This window comes from Chiloscyllium punctatum, chromosome 41 (assembly GCF_047496795.1).
Source record: "Chiloscyllium punctatum isolate Juve2018m chromosome 41, sChiPun1.3, whole genome shotgun sequence".
NCBI lineage: Eukaryota > Metazoa > Chordata > Chondrichthyes > Orectolobiformes > Hemiscylliidae > Chiloscyllium > Chiloscyllium punctatum.
Genome location: NC_092779.1, coordinates 54,628,639 through 54,650,801, shown reverse-complemented (window position 1 = coordinate 54,650,801; position 22,163 = coordinate 54,628,639). Strand labels below are relative to the sequence as shown.

At 42.0% G+C, this 22,163-nt stretch overlaps 1 protein-coding gene across 4 annotated transcripts in view; it reads right to left on the bottom strand.

Annotated features, from left to right (window-relative positions):
* LOC140465081 (endonuclease/exonuclease/phosphatase family domain-containing protein 1-like) overlaps positions 1-22,163 on the bottom strand; it is a 155,262-nt gene that overhangs the window by 7,693 nt on the left and 125,406 nt on the right. For 3 of the 4 annotated variants that reach the window (XM_072560933.1, XM_072560935.1, XM_072560936.1), the window contains 3 exons: positions 12,391-12,525; positions 8,311-8,455; positions 2,083-2,277 (listed from right to left, as the gene is read on the bottom strand). In XM_072560933.1, coding sequence (XP_072417034.1) covers positions 2,083-2,277; positions 8,311-8,455; positions 12,391-12,525 — 475 coding nt within the window. The remainder of the gene's footprint in view (positions 1-2,082; positions 2,278-8,310; positions 8,456-12,390; positions 12,526-22,163) is intronic. The other variant, XM_072560937.1, reaches the window with a different exon arrangement.

Sequence of the window (22,163 nt, the reverse complement as noted above, 5' to 3'; positions counted from 1 at the left end):
TTTAATTAACACGCTAAAAAGTTAAGTAGACATTGTAGCAGACTATCTGCCAGAGTCACAGCGTTATATATACACAGCACAAGGAGTCCTTAAAGGTGAACTCTCAAAGGCAAAATGCACCTATGACAAAAGATGATTGGGGGTTGATGGAAATTTGGAATAATCAGATTAGTCACAATCTTCTTGAATGGCAGAGCAGACTTGACGGGCAAAGTGATCTTCTCCTGCTCATAATTTGTATATACCTCTGATAATGGTTCTGCAATGCAAGGTGAGTTTTCTCATTTCGTGAAAAATGCAAATTATTGTTTTCCAAAGTTTACTTGTTTTGTATGAATGGTGTACTGTCAATTTAAGTAATACCTTGACAAATATCTCTTTATTCATCTACAGAGCATGGTTAACACCTATTCTGAGCCATTACTTCCCCACCCAGTCATTACAGTGAGTGTATCTGAAATCCCCTGAGAAAATAACCTTTGCAGAATCTGATAAGAAAAGGAGGATGCTGCAATGCTTCTAGCAAAAGGTGATGACTAAATGATCATCTGGGATCTTTGCTGATAATATTCAAACCATGTTGCCAGAAATACATGCAGTGTGGATATCTGGCAGGATAAAAATCAGCCTCACCTACGAAAACCCTGTGGAATATACAAGAATAAGCTACTCAGTCCTTGGAGCCTACTCTGCCCTCCCTGGACATCAACACCTCAACGTCTATACACCTTAGCCCCATATCCCTTTAATCCCTTATATAACATAACAAATCATAATCTTAGAAGCACTGGTTATCATTTGGGTTCATACATAAATGATTAACTTTAAGGACCAGATGATGGGCAGTAAATGGCATTTTAGCAAGTCTGCAGCTTCAGATAATAGGAAGCAAAACATAAGGTTTCAAAGAATTTACAAAGAAAAAATGTTCTATAAATATGTACGTAATTTTGTGTGTTTGAAGTAGTGTATTAGATGATATTATGAACCTTTTGACCAGCACTGTAGAAGATATCCATCAGCATCAGCATCACATGGTGGAGAGTGAAGACTGATTGGATCCCTGAAGTGAAGGATGGGCTGAGTAATCCAGATGTAATTTTTAACCATTATCTTAAAGTATACATTCTGGCCTTCTTTTATGTTACTGCTCCTTTTATGATAAGTATTTTATGTTAAATAACAAAATGTCAGGCATTTGAGAAATATAGTTGATTAGACCAATGGATTTTCTCTGAAGTATAAGCAACATGGAGATGGACAACTATGGGATCTACAGCAGCACTTCTGGTAGGGTGTAATTTATAGCATTACATGAATAGATTACAACTTCCATTACAAATACAGACACAGGAATTTACAAATGGGAAAAATTGATTGCACCATTTCCACACGGGAAATCATAGAATACCTACAGTACAGAAAGAGGCCATTCAACCCATCAAATCTGCACTGACCCTCTGAAGAACATCCCATCCAGACCCAGCCCTCCACCCTATCCCTGTATCTTACACTGGCTAATCTATCTAACTTGACACTATGGGCAACTCAACATGGCCAATGCACCTAAACTTTAAACTGTGGGGGGAAACTGGAGCACCTGGAGTAAACCCGTGCAGATACGGGGAGAATGTATCAACTCCACACAGACAGTACCCAGGCTGGAATTGAACCCTAGTCCCTGGCACTATAAGGGAACAATGCTAAGCACTGAGCCACCATACTGCACACAGATTTTGGATTCTTAATTGGATTATAGTTTTCACTGCGTCACTGAGTAAAGAGAAAGGTGAGTGGAATGGTTTTAAGAGGATTTGTATTCTCATGCAGCATTTACATGCATGACAAACAGCAAACAAATAAAGCATACTGGACTCTGGTTCACCTATTCCAAGTCACCAAATACCACTGCATTACATTGTAAGTGAAGTTCTGTAAAATGCTAGTTAAAAAGGAGCATTCAAATAATTTAATTTAATCACATATCTACTTGTGACTTGTACAATTTTTACCTAAGGAAAAAAGAACAAATTGTACAATTTGCATGGCCACCAAATTGCCCTCATTAGATTTGATGCATACCTGAATATGTTTTCTTGAGTGAGCGACTGATCCAGATGTTGTCTGTAGACTTTGAACCTTGGGGGTTCTTAGTGCTAATATTTGTGTAAGTATTGGCTGGAACACAGTGAAAGAATCTCTCTTTCCTTAGGAGGTCAAAATCATTCACATCAGGTGACAGATTGAAGTCTCCCAAAATAGCAATATCCTTTTCACCTACAAATGAAACAAATAATTCCAACAATTGTCATTAACAGCTCCATCAAGAGGAGACAGGCTTATTAGTAGGGTGCAGTCAATCACAGTGGAACAGTTTCAATCTATGGTGCATTCAATAAGAAAGAGAATTCTGTCTCTTCAGCAGCAAAGAGCTACCACCAATATCCATGAATCTGGTTTTGACTCAGTATTACTATTTTCTTCTTCATAACAGAAGTTTTAGGAGATATAACCTTTTCCCTGCTCCTGGCCTGAAGGAACAAACTGTTTTTTTGGTCATGTTGGTTTGATGGAGTCATTGTTCTCCCACAGTGCAACACAAGACAGCAGCACAGGTTATTTGTATGAGGTGAAGTTGTCTAGGGAAGCCAGCAGCAATTGTAACTCAGAATTGACAAAGGTGAGCGTCAGAAGTAGAGAAGGCTAGATAGGGAATGATGTGACCAGTGTTACAGAGGTGAAAGTAAATTATCTCAGTGATTGGCAAGATGTGGATTTCAATCAGAGTTGAAGATATTAACATTTTAACAAGCCCTCATGTACTGAATATTGGAGCAGGACGCCCAGGTTTAAGTCACACCTGTTTCAGAGGTGCAGCGTAATACCTCAGAACAGGTGGATTAGAAGACTAGGTTAAATTTAAAAAATGTTAACAGTGACTTCAAAAGTACTTAGTTGACTTTAAAATACTTTGGAATATCTTGAGGTCTTGAGAGGTGCTACATACATAGAGTCATACAGAACTACAGCAGTGGAAAAGACCTTCAGCCCACTGCATCTTTGCCAGTCAGAAACAACTAGCTAACTATTCTAATCTCATTTCCAGCACATGACTGGTAACCTTGTAAGCCTTGTGCATGTCTAAGCATTTCTCAAAATTATTTATTTCATTATTTCAAACAATCTGGTTCCATCTAAAGGAGATGAATGGATTCAGTGCCAAAGAAATGAAGCTTTTGACACAAGCTAAACAAAATGTCTTCAGTCCTCCTAATAAACAAACAAACAAACAAACATTGTGTCGGGAGGTTGTTAAACTGAATGAATGATGGCTGTTAGCAACTTGGTATGTAATTCAGTGCAAGAGATCCAATTGGTCTTTGCAATGCTCCAACAGCAGGCACTGGAATACAGCGACTGAACAACAAAGTTGTGAACTGTTGGCTGCAGCTGGACAGGCAGAATGTATGACTTTTTAAAAAAGAAATCAATTATTTAAATGTTTTTGAACTGAGAATAAAATTCAATGCAACATTTATTCAGGAGGAGATTAGAACCATACTTGAAAATAGCGATTATAATGATATTTTAAAACTTTATCATAACGAGTCATACAGTCAGAGAGATATACAGCATGGAGATAAACCTTTTGGTCCAACTCATCCATGCTGACCAGATACCCTAACCTAATCTATTCCCATTTACCAGCACTTGGCCCATATCCCTCTCAACCCTTCCTATTCATATACCCATCGAGATGCCTTTAAATGCTGTAATTATACCAGCTTCTACCTCTTCCTCTGGCAGCTCAATCCATACATGCACCACCCTCTGCGTGAAAAATTTGCCCTTAGGTCCCTCTTATATCTTTCCCCTCGAAATCTATGCCCTTTAGTTCTCGACTCGCCCACCTCAGGGAAAATACCTTGTCTATTTACCCTATCCATGCCTCTAATGATTTTATACGCCTCTACAAGGTCACCCCTTAGCCTCTGACGCTCCAGGGAAAACAGCCCCAGCCTATTCAGCCTCTCCCTGTTGCTCAAATCCTCCAACCCTGGCAACATCCTTGTAAATTTTTTTGAACATTTTCAAGTTTCACAACATCCTTCCGATAAGAAGGAGACCAAAATTGCACAGCATATTCCAAAAATGGCCTAACTGATGTCCTGTACAGCCACAACATGACCTCCTAACTCCTATACTCAATGCTCTGACCAATAAAGGAAAGCATACCTATCATTATCCTAGTTACCTGCGACTCTACTTTCAAGGGACTATAAACCTGCACTCCAAGGTCTCTTTGTTCAGCAACACCCCCCAGGACCTTACCATTAAGTGTATAAGTCCTGCTCTGATTTGCCTTTCTAAAATGCAGCACCTCACATTTATCCAAATTAAACTCCATCTGCCACTCCTCAGCCTATTGGCCCATCTGATCAAGATCCGGTTGTAATCTGAGGTAACCTTCTTCGCTGGGTGAAAGTGAGGACTAGAAATGCTGGAGATCAGTGCCAAAAGAGTGTGATGCCAGAAAAGCACAGCAGGTCAGGCAACATCGAGGACCAGGAGAGTCAACATTTCGGGCAAAAAGCCCTTCATCAGGATGAAGGGCTTTTTGCCCGAAACGTCAACTCTCCTACTCCTCGGATGCTGCCTGACCTGCTGTGCTTTTCCGTCACCATACTCTCTTGGCTCTAACCTTCTTCGCTGTCCACTACACCTCCAATTTTAGTGCCATTTGCAAACTTACTAACTATACCTCCTATGTTCATATCCAAATCACTTATATAAATGACAAAAAGTAGTGGAGCCAGCCCGAACCTTAGTGGTAGTTAACAGTAAATCAGCTCTTGCTGGACCCCTGTCTAAGTTATTAGTTACTGTGGTTGCCTGGTTAATTAACCAGTTATAAATTGAGAGTTTTGTCATGACTGTGTAAGTGTCATATATATTTCTGTACAGAAGGCTAGTCTCATCTAAATAGAGAATCCTGCAAAGTGACTCCCAGAGTCATATGACTATCCTTATTGATTCATTTCAGCTGGAAAAACAGATGGCTGGGTTGTTACCTCAGCATCAACTCAGAATTCAATTACCCCTTGAACAACATAATCAGCCCAATAGGTCCATTGAGTTTTGAAGAAGTGTTACATCATGATATATCAGACTTGAATTGTTGACTCTGTTTCTCTCTTCACAGATGCTGCCAGAGCTGCTGAGTTTCTCTGTATTTGTTACAATAGGCCCTTATAAAGAGAATTCAATGCTTCAGAGAAAGAAGAAACAGGAGACTGGAAGGACTCCTAAAGGGAGTTCCAGCAATACAAATGCTACTTTGTGGAACTGATTCATCAATGTTATCAGCAGTCATTTTGAACTTTGATCTGCTGAAGACAGACTAAAGGACTGTTTTGAAAGATACCAAGATGGTCTCTGACAGACTGCATAAGTTCTCAACAGGGAAAGGACACAAAGGCAAGCCAGTTAAGATCTGCTGTGTACCAAACTAGACTACCAAGATACCATCACCTGAAATGTCATAAAAGAAACAAAGGAGCCTTCACTCCCTTTGAGAACTTGTTCTGCTCAAGAGCATTTTTGGAAGCAACCTCCATCTTCAGAAGTCAACACAATTACTAATTCCACTTTCAAGTTTTCGATCTCTTCACCTCAGACAGAATATTTGAATAACTAACAAGCCTATAATTTTAATAGATTGACCTTACTTTCATCTATTTTTAGCAATATTGACTTTTAACCTTTGTATTTTTTATAGTTATATGTTACTTTTGTTTTCTTAACAACTGTCAGGAATAGTTAGGTAATAAAATATCTTGTTCAAAACAAATACTTTGTTACTGGTTATGTTTAAATTGGTACATTTAAGAGAATTGAAAAAGGGGCTAAACAAACTATAAAATTTACAATTGGAGTCATAGAGATTTATAGCATGGAAAGAGGTTCTTCAACACAACTTGTCCATGCTACCCAGTTTTCTTAACTGATCCATATACCTCCATACTTATCCTATCCTATCCATGTACCTGTCCATATCTTTCTTAAATGACAAAATTGTACTCCCCTCCACCACTGTTAGCCTGTTCCAGAGACTCACCATCCTCTATGTGAAAAGACTGCCCCTCTGAACCCTTTTGTATTTCTCCCGTCTCATCTTAACCTTTGCCTTCTAGTTTTAAAATCCCCTACCACGGGGAAAAGCTTTTGGCTCTCTACCTTATCTCTGCCTGTCATGATTTTATAGGCCTGTATAAGGTCAACTCTCAGTCTTCATTGTTCCAGGGGAAAAAAGTCCCAGCCTTTTGAGCATCTCCTTGTAACTCAAACCTTCCAATCCAGGCAGCATCCTAGTAAATCTTTTCTGCACTCTTTCTATTTTAATAAAATCACTTCTATAGCAGGGTGACCAGAACTGCATGCAGTACTCCAAAAGTGGCTTTACCAATGTATTCTACAGCTGCATCAAGACATTCCAACTCGAATAGTCTGAGCGAAGAAAGCAAGCACGCTGAAAGCAGTCTTCACCATCCTGTCTAACTGTGACTCCACTTTCAAGAATCTATGAATCTATACCCCTAGATCTCTTTGTTCTATAATACTTCCCAGGGCCCTACCATTGACTGTAAGTCACCCCCTGGTTAGACCTACCCACCTTGCATTTATCTAAATTAAACTCCATCTGCTGTTCCTCAGGCCACTAGCCCAGTTGATCAAGATCTCGCTGTATAGCTAGGTAACCACATTCGCTGTCCACTATCAACACCAAATTTGTGTCATCTACAAACTTGCTGACTATACCTCCTAAATTCTCATCCAAGTAATTTATATAACAGGGAGTTATATCCGTCTATGGTGGTGTTAATTAAGTTAAAGAAAAAAACATTTTAAAAGAAAAGCAAAATCACATCTTAGGGGTGGAATACCTGTAGCAGTGAAGTCTATGTAATAAATTAAGTTTGACAAATAGTTTGATTTCATGTCAAAGTATTTGAGATTCTCCAAGTGAAATGATTCTCGGCTTGAACAGTTTAACTGCAGCTGATCAAAAATACCAGAAATTACCCATTAAATGTCAATTGCTTGGCAGTGTAGGCAATCCAGCATCCTTGTAAGAAAAATAATCTTACACCTTCACTGGAGACTCATGCACTCAGCTTTTTTATCCCCCTTCCTGTGCAAATAATGCAATGCTGGCGTAGTCACTGTTGAACTATACCAAGTCTGTGAAAAGACCTGCATTTCTACCACATCTTTCATAACCTCAGGGGCTTCACTCAAGCACTTTATGGTTAATAAAAAGTATTCTTAAAAGGTGACATTCCCCACTATTGTCAAAAATTCTGCAGCCAAGGAGCAAGCAAAAAACAATAGTAATGTTGTTTGAATGATAAATATTGGCCAGAACGCCAAGGGCATTCAACTGTTCTTCAGGTTTAAAGGTAATATTGGCCATCTATAAATGAAAAATTAGATCAGTTTTATGGCCAATGCAGGGTACAATAGCTTTGTACATCAGAAATAGCTTCCAAAAATACTGTATTTAAAGCTGAATACTGAATTAGTGTAGTGACCTGGTCATTTTCTGAAATAATCCTTCAAAGTTGATGCAATATTAACTGTCAATTAAAGTTAACTAAATAGCTCAGAAATTATGTGTATAGACTGACAAATTTGTCGTACTTAACATAGCATTCTATAATAGTACCCCTGTGAATAAAGATGTTTAGTACAGATAAGTACAGAAAGGTGGGAAGGAATCAACAAGAATCAACCATCGCATCCTTAGGAAAGGAGCGCAAGGAATTGAGAAAGAAATAACAATTGTAATATCAGGTCCACATTCTTTGAAGTGAACATGAACATTGTTAAGCATAACTGTACACAAAGAATGGTAAGGAGAGAAAATGAAAACAAAGAGCTGGAGAAACTTAGCAGGTCTGGCAGTGTCATCGAGTTCCAAACAGTGATATTAGACTTGAAATGTTCACCTGTATCTCTCACCATAGATGCTGACAGGCACTTTCTATCTTTATTTCAGATACACAACATCCAAAGTACTAGGCATATCTTCTGAAACCCTAAAGATTCAGGCTCCAGTTCTACGTGATTGGAATGACAAAGCTCCTTACACACGTGCTCAGCAACTATTCTTGGAATAAATGTACAGTCAATCCTTTACTTCACAGTATAGACCCAACTTGCTGCTGCACTACAGCCAAGTTTTCACATAAGAAATTACTCCAAATTTAGTGAAGGGCTTTTTGTTTTGGGAAGAGTGCAATGTTTTACCTTTCAGGGTTGCCTGAAGAGTGTCTGTAAACAGTGACACATGATGGCTATCAGTGTGAGTTTTCTCTTCCGTAGGGACTGCTCCTTTCAGATGGATATTTACCAGGGTAACATTCATTGTTCCAACCTGCAGAAACAAACAAACCTAACAGAATGGGATAGTTACTGGAAGCACGTGGATATGTTCAATCGGGGTTGGAAACTCCCTCTCGATGGCTGGGAGAAAACAAACTCTGAAAATGACTCACCTTTATAAACGTTTCTGCACAAGGAGATTACAGTCAGACAAAAAAAAGTCACTAATTCACAAATTCATACACTACTACAAAAATAACTTTTTGGAGACTCTTATTTTCATTTCTCTCAAAACCTTTAATTCAAGTGTTCAAATGGTATTACTCTTGCTTAATCTGAAATAATGGGAGTTCACATGCTACTCCTGAAATTAAAGCAAAAACTCCAGGCTGATCATGCAATGCTCCCTTCAATGCTGCACCCAAGTATCAGAGAGGCTGCCTTTTAGTCAAGACATTGAACCCAAAACTCACTTTGTTCTCTCAAACTGAAGTAAAAGATGTTAAGGTACCATGACAAGAATTGAATTGCTGCAAGTGTTCTTGATAATGTTCATCTCTCATCCAACACAACTGTCATAAAGAAAATTGCCGTTTGTGGGATCTGTGCACAGACCACCTTTGCTACAATAAAAGAGATTACGCTTTTAAAACTGTTTCATTAGTTGCAAAGCTCCTTGTGATGTCCTGAGGTTGTGGGAGGTGGTATATAAAAGGTTTGTAGTCACAGCCTAAAACAGCTATGAGTTTCATTGATGCATTTCTCAGGCAATATAAGACAGACATTTTGGATACGATTAATTTCTCCTTCCACGTCAGTTTCCCTCACTTCATCACCACCTTGCACTACTCCAGTCTCTCCCCTCTCCGACAAAATGGAACAGTTGTCGCTTTAAGGCCATTCCAGTTGTCTCATGCAAGTGGCTACTCCATGTGAACAGACTGGGTCAGCAAACTGAGGGCAGATTGAAATCTAAGAGTTTGCTTCTTCCACTGTGGGACACAGGCCCAAAGTAGTTTTATATTTACTAATGTGGACCTGCTTTACTATAAAGCATTTACTAATTATACCAATGTAAGTATGATTGGATACAATTTTCATTTTGTAAAAATGCCTGCCATGAACAGCAACAGTTTGAGTTCTGTGTTAGGTTTGTATGGCATTAAAGACTTCTAGCACCTTGAGTAGATTTAGCATTTCCTTTCCATACGAACAGTAAAGAAGAAGTGCTGTCAAAGGTACAAAACAGATTTAAGAGAATGACATTGGAACAGAAATACAAGTCTCAGGGCAGATGGCGTTGTAGTGTAATTTCACTGAATTAGTAATCCAGAGTCCCACACTAATACCCTGAAACCACTGGTTCAAATCCCACCCAGGCAGTTGCTAGGATCTAAATGGAGAGAATGAAAACTGAAATTAAAAAAGTTAGTTTCAGTAATGGTGGCCACAAATTTATCATGGATTACTGCAAAAATTATCTAGTCCTCTAACATCCTTTAGGGAAGAAAATCTGCCATCCTTACTTGGTCTGGCCTACATGTGACTCCACAATAATATGGCAGATTCTTAACTGGCACTGAAATAGCCTAGATTTAAGAACAACTAGGGATAAGCAAAAATATTGAGCTTGCCAGCAATTCCTATATCCCATGAAAGGATTAAAAAAGACAAAACAATTTGGATTATATTCTCCAGGGATGAGAACACTATTGGATGACCTAGTAGAGGTTTTAAAGTTAGGTATAGGATTTGGCATAAAAATGTGGTGAAACAGTTTGTTTGGGGACTGTAAATATAAGACAGTTACTAACAATCCATTTTGGAATTTATGAGAATTTCTTTTTACCAATATGAATCGTGGAGGGGGACATTGGAAATCTATTCCCAGGGAATGATTTGGAGATGCCGGTGTTGGACTGGGGTGTACAAAGTTAAAAATCACACAACACCAGGTTATAGTCCAACAGGTTTAATTGGAAGCACACTAGCTTTCATCAGGTGACAATCACCTGAAGGAGCATCACTCCGAAAGCTAGTGTGTTTCCAATTAAACCTGTTGGACTATAACCTGGTGTTGTGTGATGTTCAACTTTATTCCCAGGAAGGTGGAGAAGTACATGAGGAAGAAAGAAAGGGAATGATGTACTGACTGGATGAGATAGCTTGTGGGGGTTAAAGCACTGGCTGGAAAACATCACATTCCACAACCATATTTGAATTTCTAAGCATAATTGATCAAAAAGAAAATGTTTCAAAGCTTTAAACATTGGCATAGGCCAATAGCGTCATTCCTCTATTAGAAGCATAAAAGTAAAGGCATAACTCCCATTCATACTGGATAACTCCTCCCAGTTTCCTTTACTGATTTACAACCGACTTATGATAATTCTTCTCTCATTTCATGGAAAGTGAATGAGATAATATCTCCTATATCCCAGGCTTGCTCTTATATTGTTATTATAGCCACTTCTCAATTAATTAATATGTAGATAGATATATTTTTTATTAGCAAGCTCAGTATGTAGCTATTGTATATGGTACATTAAGAAAGCAAGACATAGAAACGAGAATAAGTTGTCTGGCCATTTGGCCTGCACCGCCACTCAACAGAAATGGGCTTTTCCCCGAAATGTCGATTTTCCTGCTCCTGGGATGCTGCCTGACCTGCTGTGCTTTTCCAGCACCACTCTAATCTGGACTCTAATCTCCAGCATCTGCAGTACCCACTTCCTCCAGGATTGTTTGCAAATCATGACATCTTCTTCCCTTTGGAAATGGTGTGGAATATTGGAAGGATTTACAGGCTGGTTGTGTGCATTCCTTCTGTGTCATCCTGAAAATTCTCCCTTTTTAGCCACTCTCTGTCTTCTATTAGTTAACTGATCCTCTGTCCATGCTAATAAACCACTGTCGACACCATGAGCTTTTGTTAAGTAGCCTTGGTCTAAACGTTACTGTTTAAAAATAAAGGGTTGCCCAAAGACAACAGAGATGTCCCTCGCACAGTCGGTTATGAGTCTTTGGAACTCTTCCTTAAAAGGAGAAAGTGAGGACTGCAGATGTTGGAGATCAGAGTCAGAGAGAGTGGTGCTGGAAAACCACAGCAGGTCAAGCAGTATCTGAGGAACAGAAGAATCGACGTTTCGAGTATAAGTTCTTCATCAAGAGTCCTGCTCCTCGGATGCTGCCTAACCAGCAGCGCTTTTCCAGCGCCACAATCTTTGACTCTTCCTTAAAAGGCAGTGCAAGTAAAGACTTTGAATACTTTAATGGCATTGGAGGCAGTTCAGAGACAGTTCACAATGTGGATCCCAAAACTGGAGGATTTTATTATGAGGAGCTGTATACGTTGGGTTTGTACTCATTAGAGCTTAGAGAATGACAGGGGACTTTTGGGGATTTGACAAGGTAGATATGGAGAGGTTGTTTGTCCATGACGAAAAGCGTAGGACCAGAGCATGTAATGTCAGAATAAGAAGTCACCCATTTAAGACAGAGTTGAAGAGACTGTTTTCTTTTAGGGTTGTGGAATTCTTTACTGTAGAGGGTATCAAATCTGGAGTGTTAAGCATATTCAAGGCTAAAATGGACAGATTTCCAATCATTAAGGGATTCGAGAATTAAAGGGATAAAAACAGAAAAGTGAAATTCAAGATTATCAGATCAACCATAATCCCATTGAATAGTGGAACATACTCAATGGTCTACCTCTGCTCCTATATCGAATTGTCTTATGGGCTCCTAGTTCTAGATTCTCACAAGAGAAAACATACTTTCCATATTCACCTTGTCAAGAGCATTAATGATTTTATACGTTTCAATCAAATTGCCTCTTGGATACTTGTATCTCAGAGGAACAAGTTATTCCCTGCCTGAGTTACCTGTCAACCTGCTCATGTGCAGCGGTTTGACTTTGCTCACATTTATGCAAGAAACCAACATAATTGTTTTAAGAATACCACAGAGGCAAGGCTGTTGAAGAGGCAGAAAAAGGTCATTCACCTTGAAACATGCAACGTAAGGCTTGGAGACACAGGGTTTCCCATTTCCATTGGTGTGTGCGTTCTCCAGAAGAAAGGCAGTTTTCAGTTCGACTCCAGCACTGCTGTCCCAAAGATAACCCGCATACTCTCCACTCTGTAGAAAAGCAACATTTGGAAAATGAGATATTCACATGTCCAATCAGAGATTGGTTTAATCTAGTTTTTGCTCTCTTGCAATCTGAACTTGCTGATTACTGCGAGGGTGTCAACTTCAGAGTGGAGAATGAGTGAAAGTCTGAAAATAAATTGCAATTACTCAGCTTCTTTCAAGATTTATAGACATCCAAGAATGTTTTACAATGATTAATAACCTTTTTGAGTGCAGTTAGACACTTATGATATAGGAAATATAGCAGCTAATTTGCACATTATGTAAATAACGTAATGTTACATAGTCTGCTTCAGTGATGATAGTTACATGGTCTGTTTCAGTGATGATAGCTGAAGGATAAACAATGGCCAGAGCACTGAAAGAACTCCTCTGCCATTTTTTTCAAGAAGATTGGCAGGGAATCTTTTTGCATCAGACAAAGAGGGCAGAGATACCGCTGTTTGTTGACATTTGATGTGGAGAAGTAAGAAAAGATGCTTCACAGATAAATACAATCCTGCTTTTCACTCTAACTTGACATTTATAGCACTCACTGGATAGGTGACCAGGAATGGAACAGAATGTTTTGGTTCTCTCAAATGTCATTGTCCCTTTTACAGTCAATTCCAAGGTCAGTTAACTCAGCATCAGTCAGGGATTGATTCAGTGTGTATTAGTAAAAAAGTTGATTTACCCTCTTGGTTTTGACATGTTGTAAACGTGGTGTATCATGGTGACAGCATTATAACATACATTGCAGAAACCCATGAAACATCATTAACTGTTATGGAGCAAGTCAGACATCTCAAAATATTTTAAAGGAGGCCTAGATCCTACGTTATACTTAGTTTAAAACGCAGACATGAAGTGGGTGTGGTGCAGCTGGACAAACCACTCGGCTTTAAGCAAAACAGAATTTATTTAAACACTACAGTTGAAACACAAATGAAAGAAAATGGAATTTACAATAACTTATCTAGTGGAAAGCTTAACTGACCAGATACAGCAACTCAACTAATTAACTGTTCCAATGTAGTGACATCTTATAAACATACCCCTTAGCAAAAAAGTAAATGCAAACACAGCTTCTTACAGGCAGGATAAAACAACATCCAGAGAGAGATTTCAGAAGGAAGTCAGAGGAATTCTTTACTGAAGCTTGAAACTCTCCTGGATTCTCACATCTAGTGACTGTTACAGCTATATAAAAAAACCTGATCTGGGAGGACTGGCCACTTCTCTTTTATTGCTCAACTAAATTCTTTGGCACCTCTTTTTAAAAAATGGACAAAATAACCTTTTTAAAGTGACAGCATCATCATAACTGCAACTTCCAATCTTGTGACCACAGGGCAACAGTCGTTGTGAACACAGCATGGAACACCATCACCTTCAAGTTCCCTCAGTCAAACACTATTGTGGCCTGGATATATATCACATATACAGAGGAACCTCAAATAGCCAAACGTCGATTATCCGAATTTCAGATCATATGAACAATCGCAAAGTCCCGACACTTGGTTAAACTGTGTTATCCAAACATTCAATTATCCGAACAAAATACTCCCCACCCGTCTCATTCGGATAATTGAGGTTCCTCTGTATTTAAAAAAAAACAGATAACAATAACAGAGTAGGCAGCATCCGGGGACTGTTCATTCAGTTTGTTATTGCTTTATCTTTATTTTCTCATTCTTCTCCTCTCTTCTAGTCTTTTAAGTGTTTTGTTAAAAAAAAGTACCTTGGAGCTACAGTGACATCAGTATGGCAGGGACGGTCAGTGGGCTGGAGGCCCAGACCAGGGGCGGTCAGTGGGCTGGAGGCCCAGACCAGGGGCGGTCAGTGGGCTGGAGGCCCAGACCAGGGGCGGTCAGTGGGCTGGAGGCCCAGACCAGGGGCGGTCAGTGGGCTGGAGGCCCAGACCAGGGGCGGTCAGTGGGCTGGAGGCCCAGACCAGGGGCGGTCAGTGGGCTGGAGGCCCAGAGAGGAGTGGGTTGGTAAGTGTGCCCAGAGTGAGGACAGATATTGGATTTGGGACTGGTGCAGGTGTTCAGCAGCTTGAGAGCCCGGTCCGACCATGTGTGAAAGCCCTCTGCATTGACCTACCTCAGGCCCTTTATAGAAAGCTCTAATGTTTACCTTTTTAACCTTAGTTCTTATTTTCCTAACTTATACTACAATTAACTGTAAGGTAATGTAATTTTACTCTCTTTATCCATCTATTTTGTACCTAGGTACTTTTACCTAAAATGGTGCCTTGCAGGGCAACATTGTAAATCTTTCACTGTTCTCCCTAATACACACTGAGTACATGTGACAATAAACCTAATTCTACACTCTGTTCCATAATCATTGATAGATTAAAATCCTGGACTCCCGTACAAACAGCATTATGGATGCATCTTTTCCACTTTGACTTTCTCAAGGGCAACTAGGAATGAACAGTAGGAATGAACCTTACCAGCACGTTTCTGAATTCTCTCCTGCTTGCTAATATCCTTCCTATAGAAGGGTGACTCGAACTGGACACAGTACTCCAGAAGAGGCCTCACCAATGTTCCATATAACCTGAGCATGATGTCCCAACTCTCATACTTAAAAGGTCTGAGCAATGAAGGCAAGTGTGCTAAATGCCTTCTTAACCATCCTGTCTACATGTGACACAAACTTCAAATTACGTACCTGAATCCCTAGGTTTCTCTGTTCTACAAGGGTCGAGAGTATGGTGCTGGAAAAGCACAGCAGGTCAGGCAGCATCCGAGAAGCAGGAAAATTGACGTTGTGGGGTGGAGAGATAAATGGGAGGTGGGGCTGTTGGGGGGGTGGGGGAAGAGGGGGAAACGTAGCTGAGTGCGCAATATGTGGATGGAGGTGGGGGTAACGATGATAGGTGGGAAGGAAGATGGACAGGTCATGAGGGCGGTGCTAAGCTGAAAGGTTGGATCTGGGGTAAGGTGGAGAGAGGGGAAATGAGGAAACTGGTGAAATCCAAATTGATGCCATGGGGTTGGAGGGTCCTGAGGCAAAAGATAAGGCTCTCTTCTTCCAGGCATCGGATAGTAAGGGAGTGGCAATGGAGGCGGCCCAGGACCTGCATGTCCTTGGCAGAGTGGGAGGGGGATTTGAAGTGTTCGGCCATGGGGTGGTGAGGTTGGGTGATGTGGGTGTCCCAGAGATGTTCTCTGAAGCGCTCTGTGAATAGGCATCCTGTCTCCCCAATGTAGAGGAGACAGCATTGGGAGCAACTGATACAATAAATGACATGTGTGGAAGTGCAGGTGAAACTTTGATGTGGAAGGCTCCTTTGGGGCCTCGGATGGAGGTGAGGGGGGAGGTGTGGGCGCAGTGGCAGGGGAAGGTGCTAGGAGGGGAGGGTGGGTTGTTGGGGGGTGTGGACCTGATGAGGCAGTCATAGAAGGAACAGTCTTTACGGAAAGCAGATAGGGGTGGAGTGGGAAATACATCCCTGGTGGTGGGGTCAGTTTGTACGTGGCAGAAACAGTGGAGGATGATGCAATGTATACGGAAGTTGGTGGGTGGAAGGTGAGGACTGGGGTGGGGGTGGGGGTGGGGGTGAGGGGGGAGTTGTTCTGTCCTTCTTGCGATTGGAGGGGTGGTGTTTGAGGGTGGGATGTGGGAAGTCGATGAGATATGCTGGAGGGAACCAACAACCACGTGGGAGGAGAAACTGTAGAAGGCGGCCATCTGATGTGTTCTACGTTGGAATTGGCCCTTCTGGGAGCAGTTGCAGTAGAGGTGGAGGAATTGGGAATAAGGGATAGCAGTTTTGCAGGAGGCAGGGTGTGAGGAGGTGTAATCCAGGTAGTTGTGGGAGTCAGTGGGTTTGTAGAAGATGTCAGTGTTTAGTCGGTCACCGTTGATGGAGATGGAGAGGTCCAGGAAAGGGAGGGAAGTGCGTGAGATGGTTCAGGTGAATTTAAGGTTGGGGTGGTTGAAGACCTGTTCAACCTCCTCGTGGGAGCACAAGGTAGCGCCAATACAGTCATCAATGTAGCGGAGAAAAGGATGGGGAATGATGCGAGTATAACTGTGGAAGATAGACTGCTCCATGTAGCTGACAAAGAGACAGGCATTTCAGGGGCCCGTGCGGTTGCCTCTGGCTACCCCTTTTGTCTGGCGCAAGTGGGAGGATTCAAAGGAGAAATTGTTGAGGGCGAGGACCAGTTCAGCCAAGCAAATTAGAGTGTCAGTGGAAGGGTACTGGTGAGGACATCAGGAATGGAAGAAATGGAGGGCTTGGAGGCCAGGGAACCATACGTCTTGGAGAAGGTGGAGGGTGGTGTAGGTGGTGTCCTGAAAATATGTGGGGGGTTCCTGGACCAGAGGGGTAGGATAATATTGAGGTAGGTGGAGATGAATTCGGTGGGGCAGGAGCAGGCTGAGACGATGGGGCAGCTGGGTAACCAGGCTTGTGGATCTTGGGTAGGAGATAGAACCGGGTGATACAGTGTTCCCGAACTATGAGGTTGGAAGCTGTGGGTGGGAGATCCCCTGAGGTGATGAGGTTGCATATGGTCTGGGAGATGATGATTTGGTGATGGGAGGTGAGGTAGTGGTCGAGGGGACAGTAGGAGGAGGGGTCTTCAAGTTGGCGCCTAGCTTCAGCGATATATAGGTCAGTATGCCAAACTACCACTGCAACCCCTTTGTCCACTGGTTTGATGGTGAGGTTGGGGTTGGAGCAGAGGGTGGGGAGGGCTGCACATTGTGAGGGTCAGAGGTTAGAGTGGGTGAGGGGGGTGGACAGGTTGAGGTGGGCAATGTCTTGCCGGCAGTTAGAAATAAAGAGGTAAAGGGCGGGTAATAGGCCAGCGCGGGGTGTCTAGGTGAATGGAGGGTGTTGGAGGAGAGTGAAGGGGTCCTTGGAAGGTAGGCAGGAGACCGGATTGAAAAAAGCAAGCTTGGAGGCAGAAGCAGCAGAAGAAATATTCGATATCGCAACGTGTGTTGAATTTGTTGATCTGGAAGTGGAGGGGGATGAAGGTATGGCCTTTGCTAAGGTCTGATCGTTCATCCTCAGTGATGGGGAGGTCGGTGGGGGTGGGGGGGGTGGGGGGGGGGGGGGAGTTGGTGACAACTCGGCAGGGCTGGAGCTAAAAGCTAGGACCTGGTATAGGGCTGGAGTGGAGAATGGGGGTGGAGACTGTAACTGGAGTGGGTGTAGTAGTGGGAGGGGGGGGGCGGGAATAGGGGTGATGTCATTTATCAAAGTGATGCTCACCCTGGGTTCGGGTGGAAGAGGGTGGAATTGGCGACAGTGGGATCCACAGGGGGAGGGGGGTATTGGTGGTGTTCAGGTGAGTGGGATTAGTGGGGCAGAACTGGCTGCGGCAGAAAAAGGGGTTGGAAATGTTATTCTGGTTGGGCCTTGCATTGGTATCGGCGGCAGCAGATCTTGTAGCGGTCACAGCAGCGGGTGCCTGGCCGGCACTCATGGAGAAGCCGTAGCTGCGGGCTGTCGAGCAGCGAGGGAGGAAATGATGTTAGAGTTCCCCGCGGTGATGGTGGCTGGCATGGCGTCATGGTTGATGGTGTCTGAGCAGTTCCTGAGGCTGGGGGATGCTTCTGGAATGGTCGGGGAATCCCGATTATTGAGGTGGGTACATCAACGTTTGTTGTACTTACAGTTTTTGATGTTCGATATTGTGTAGAAAAAGCATTTGTTAGGTGTGTGAAATCTTTTGAGGATGTTATACAGCAGGGGTCCTTTGCAGTTCTGGGAGAGTGTTGCCCTCAGTTGAGGCAAGGCTGACTGTCGAGAGATAAGGTGGCAGCATATGGCTGCGAGTGTGGAGCGAAGGATCCTGAAGGAGAACAGTTTCTGGTGGTTTTGAATTTGTAATCTGTACTGGTTGGCCTGTTCAGATCCAAATTATGTTGGTCTGAATGTAGTCCCGAGTCCATGTGGGATCAGTTGGTTCCGTAGGCAGGTACTGAGGAAGGAGATGTGGCTGTGGTAGCAAGTCTGCTTCACGACGTGACTGAAGAGGTTCAGGGCAGAGGAGAGGACCTGGGGGCTGCAGTGGGACTACCCAAGGCCCTACTTTAATTGTATAAGTACTGACCTTGTTTGTTTTACCAAAATGCAATACACCACATTTATCCAAATTTAACTCCATCTGCCACTCCTCAGCCCATTGACCCAATTGATCAAGATAACCTTCTTTAATGTCCACTCTCCCATCCATCTTGGTGTTATCCACAAACTTACTAACCATACCTTCTTTATTCTCATCCAAATAGTTCACATAAATAGCAAACAGAAGTGGATCCAGTACCAATCCCTTTGGAACATCATTGGTCGCAGGCCACCAGTGTGAAAAACAACCCTCAAACACCATCCTCTGTCTCCTACCATCAAGCCAATTTTGTATCCAATTGGCAAGCTCACTCTGAATCCCATGGGATCTAACTTTACTAAATAGTCTACCATGTGGAACCTTGTCAAAAGCTTTACTAAGGTCCATGGAAACAATGTCTGCTCTGCCCCCAATCAATCATTTTGGTTGCTTCCTCAAAAACGTAAACAAGTTTGAGACACACAGCATCCATGCACAAAACCATGCTGACTGTCCCTAATCAGTCCGTGCCTCTCCAAATGCATATAAATCATACCTTTCAGAATCACCTCCAACAATTTGCCTACCGTCAATGTCAGACTCTCAGATCTATAGTTCCCAGGCTTCTCCTTACAACCTTTCTTAAATAAAGGTGTAACATTAGCCACTCTCCAGTCTTCCGGCACCTCACCCATGGCTATGGATGATACAAATATGCCCCGCAATTTCTTCCCTAACTTCCCACAACATCCTGGGACACATTTGACCAGGTCCTGGAGATTTATCCACCTTCATGTTTTCTACCACTTCCTCTTCTGTAATGTAAACTGTTTCCAAAACATCAACATTTATTCCCCTGAGTTTTCTAGCCTTCATTTCCTTCTCCACCATAAAAACTGATGCGATATATTCATTTGTAGAATCTCTCCCATTTCCTGAGATTCAACACAGATGAACTCGTTGATATTTAAGGAGTCTATTCTCTCTCAAGTTGCTCTTTTGCTCTTAACGTACTTGTAGAACCTCTGGATTATCTTTGACCTTATCTGCTAAGACTATCTCATATCCCCTTTTTGCCCATCTGATTTGTCGCTTAAGAATAACCTTACACTCTATGTTCTTGAAGAGATTAATTTGCTCCCAGTTATCTAAACTATGATTCTTTCTTATTCTTGATTCATTATCTTTATTCATCCGATGTTCCCTACTTACCAGCCTTACCCTTCACTCTAACAGGAACATAATGCCACTGAACCCTCATTAATACACTTTTGAAACCTCCCACTGACATCATCCCCTTACCTGTGAACAGCCTACTCAATCAACTTTTGAAAGTTCTTGTCTCATACCATTAACATTTGCTTTACTCCAGTTAAGAAATGTAACTTTCATGAAAGGCTTATCCTTTTCCATAACTATTTTAAAACAAATAGAATTATGATCACTAGTCTCAATGGGTCAATGAGGTGCTGCACAAAAAGGTACCAGATAACGCCTCAATTAATTATTATCTTCATTCATGACTTGAAGGAGGAGGCACAGCACATCCAAATTTGCTGACGATCCAAGAATAGGTAGGGGTGGGAGGTGGCACGTTGTGGTGAGGACATAAGGAATCAGCAAGAGGATATCGACGGGATGAATGAGCAGGTAAACATGTGGGAGATGGAGTTTAAGGTAGGAAGGTGAGAGATCACTGCACTCCAGTAGGAAGAATCAAAAGACAGTCTGTTACTTGAATAGATTGACTCTAAAAGCGTACAGGCAAAAGTGAGGACTGCAGATGCTGGAAATCAGAGTCTAGATTAGAGTGGTGCTGGAAAAGCACAGCAGGTCAGGCAGCATCCGAGGAGCAGGAAAATCAATGTTTCGGGTAAAAGCCCTTCATTTTGCCCCGAAACGTCAATTTTCCTGCTCCTCGGATGCTGCCTGACCTGATGTGCTTTTCCAGCACCACTCTAATCTAGACTCTAAAAGCATACACCACAGAGAGATCTGGGTAGTGTTGTACATGAAACAAAAACATTACCATGTAGATACAGAAAGTAATGAACAGGGCAAATAGAATTTTGGACTTCATTGCTATGGGGTTGGAGTTTTAAAACAGAAAGTCTTCATACAGCTAAACAGGTTGGGGAGGCCACTCCTGGAGTGCTGCATGTAGTTTGGTCCCTGTATTTAAAAATGATATACTGGTATTGGGGGCAGTTCAAAAGGGATTCGCCATGCCGATTCATGGGAAGACAGGGTTACCTTATCAAAAACTGCTAAAACTGCCTTTTTTGCAAGGTTTGTAGCTCAGGTTGAGGTTTAGGGTGTAGGTTTGCTCGCTGAGCTGTAGGTTTGATATCCAGACGTTTCATTACCTGGCTAGATAACATCATCAGTGGCAACCTCCAAGTGAAGTGAAGCTGTTGTCTCCTGCTTTCTATTTATATCTTTCTCCTGGATGGGGTTCCTGGGGTTTGTGGTGATGTCATTTCCTGTTTGTTTTCTGAGGGGTTGATAGTTGGTATCTAGATCTATGTGTTTGTTTATGGCATTGTGGTTGGAGTGCCAGGCCTCTAGGAATTGTCTGGCATGTCTTTGCTGAGCCCGTCCCAGGATAGATGTGTTGTCCCTGTCGAAATGGTGTTTTTTCCCTCCGTGCGTAGGGCTACGAGGGAGAGAGGGTCGTGTCTTTTTCCTCATTAAAGGTTAGAAGAAAGGGGGCTGCTCTTGTTGAAACAGCCATGATTCTGACGGGGCTTTTCTGGGAGATTGAGAAGATGCTTTTATTAGTGTGAGAATTTCGAACTACGAGATATAGTTACAGAATAAGGGTACAAACATTTAAAACTGAGAAAAATAAATTTCTTCTCCCAGAGGTTAGTGACTGTCTGGAATTCTCTATCCCAGAGATCTGTGAATGTCTGGAATTCTCTACCCCAGAGATTTGTGAACGGTGAAAATGCTAAAGAGGAAGTAGATAGGTTTTTGAAATAGATCAGCTATGGCCTTGTTGAATAGCAAGACAAGCTTGAGGGGCCAAATGGCCTACTTGTCCTCTTATTTCTTACGTTCTTAAGATCTCCAGACACATTCGACAAATTTCTTTTTAAGAAAGCATTCTTAAGGAGATGGTTTCACCAAAAGTTAAGTCCCACCTAAATTTGAAATTATTACCTCAGCACACTCATATTGTTCTCCTTATTTTGACATATTTCTGGTAACTGAAAACAATTACTAAGAATTATGATTCACAGGAAGTGAAAGCACAGAAATGTTCCCGGCTTGCGTTGCTACAAGCATTTTAAATTACAATAGCAACTGTCAAATAAAAGTTATCACCAGAGAGAACAAGCCTTGAATTATATCTCACTGCAGACTCCCTGCCCTGACCACTGAGATGGGGAAGCTATTCAAAACAACAGACCTCAGCACAGGAAGCAGCAAGAACTTATTACTGAGCAGAAAGTTGAAAAGAAGCTGTCATCTCAGATTGGACATAAACCAGGTAATCAAAGTGATGATGAAATGAGCCACTGGGGCTTGTCTGTCCCTCACTCAACTTCCCTCCTC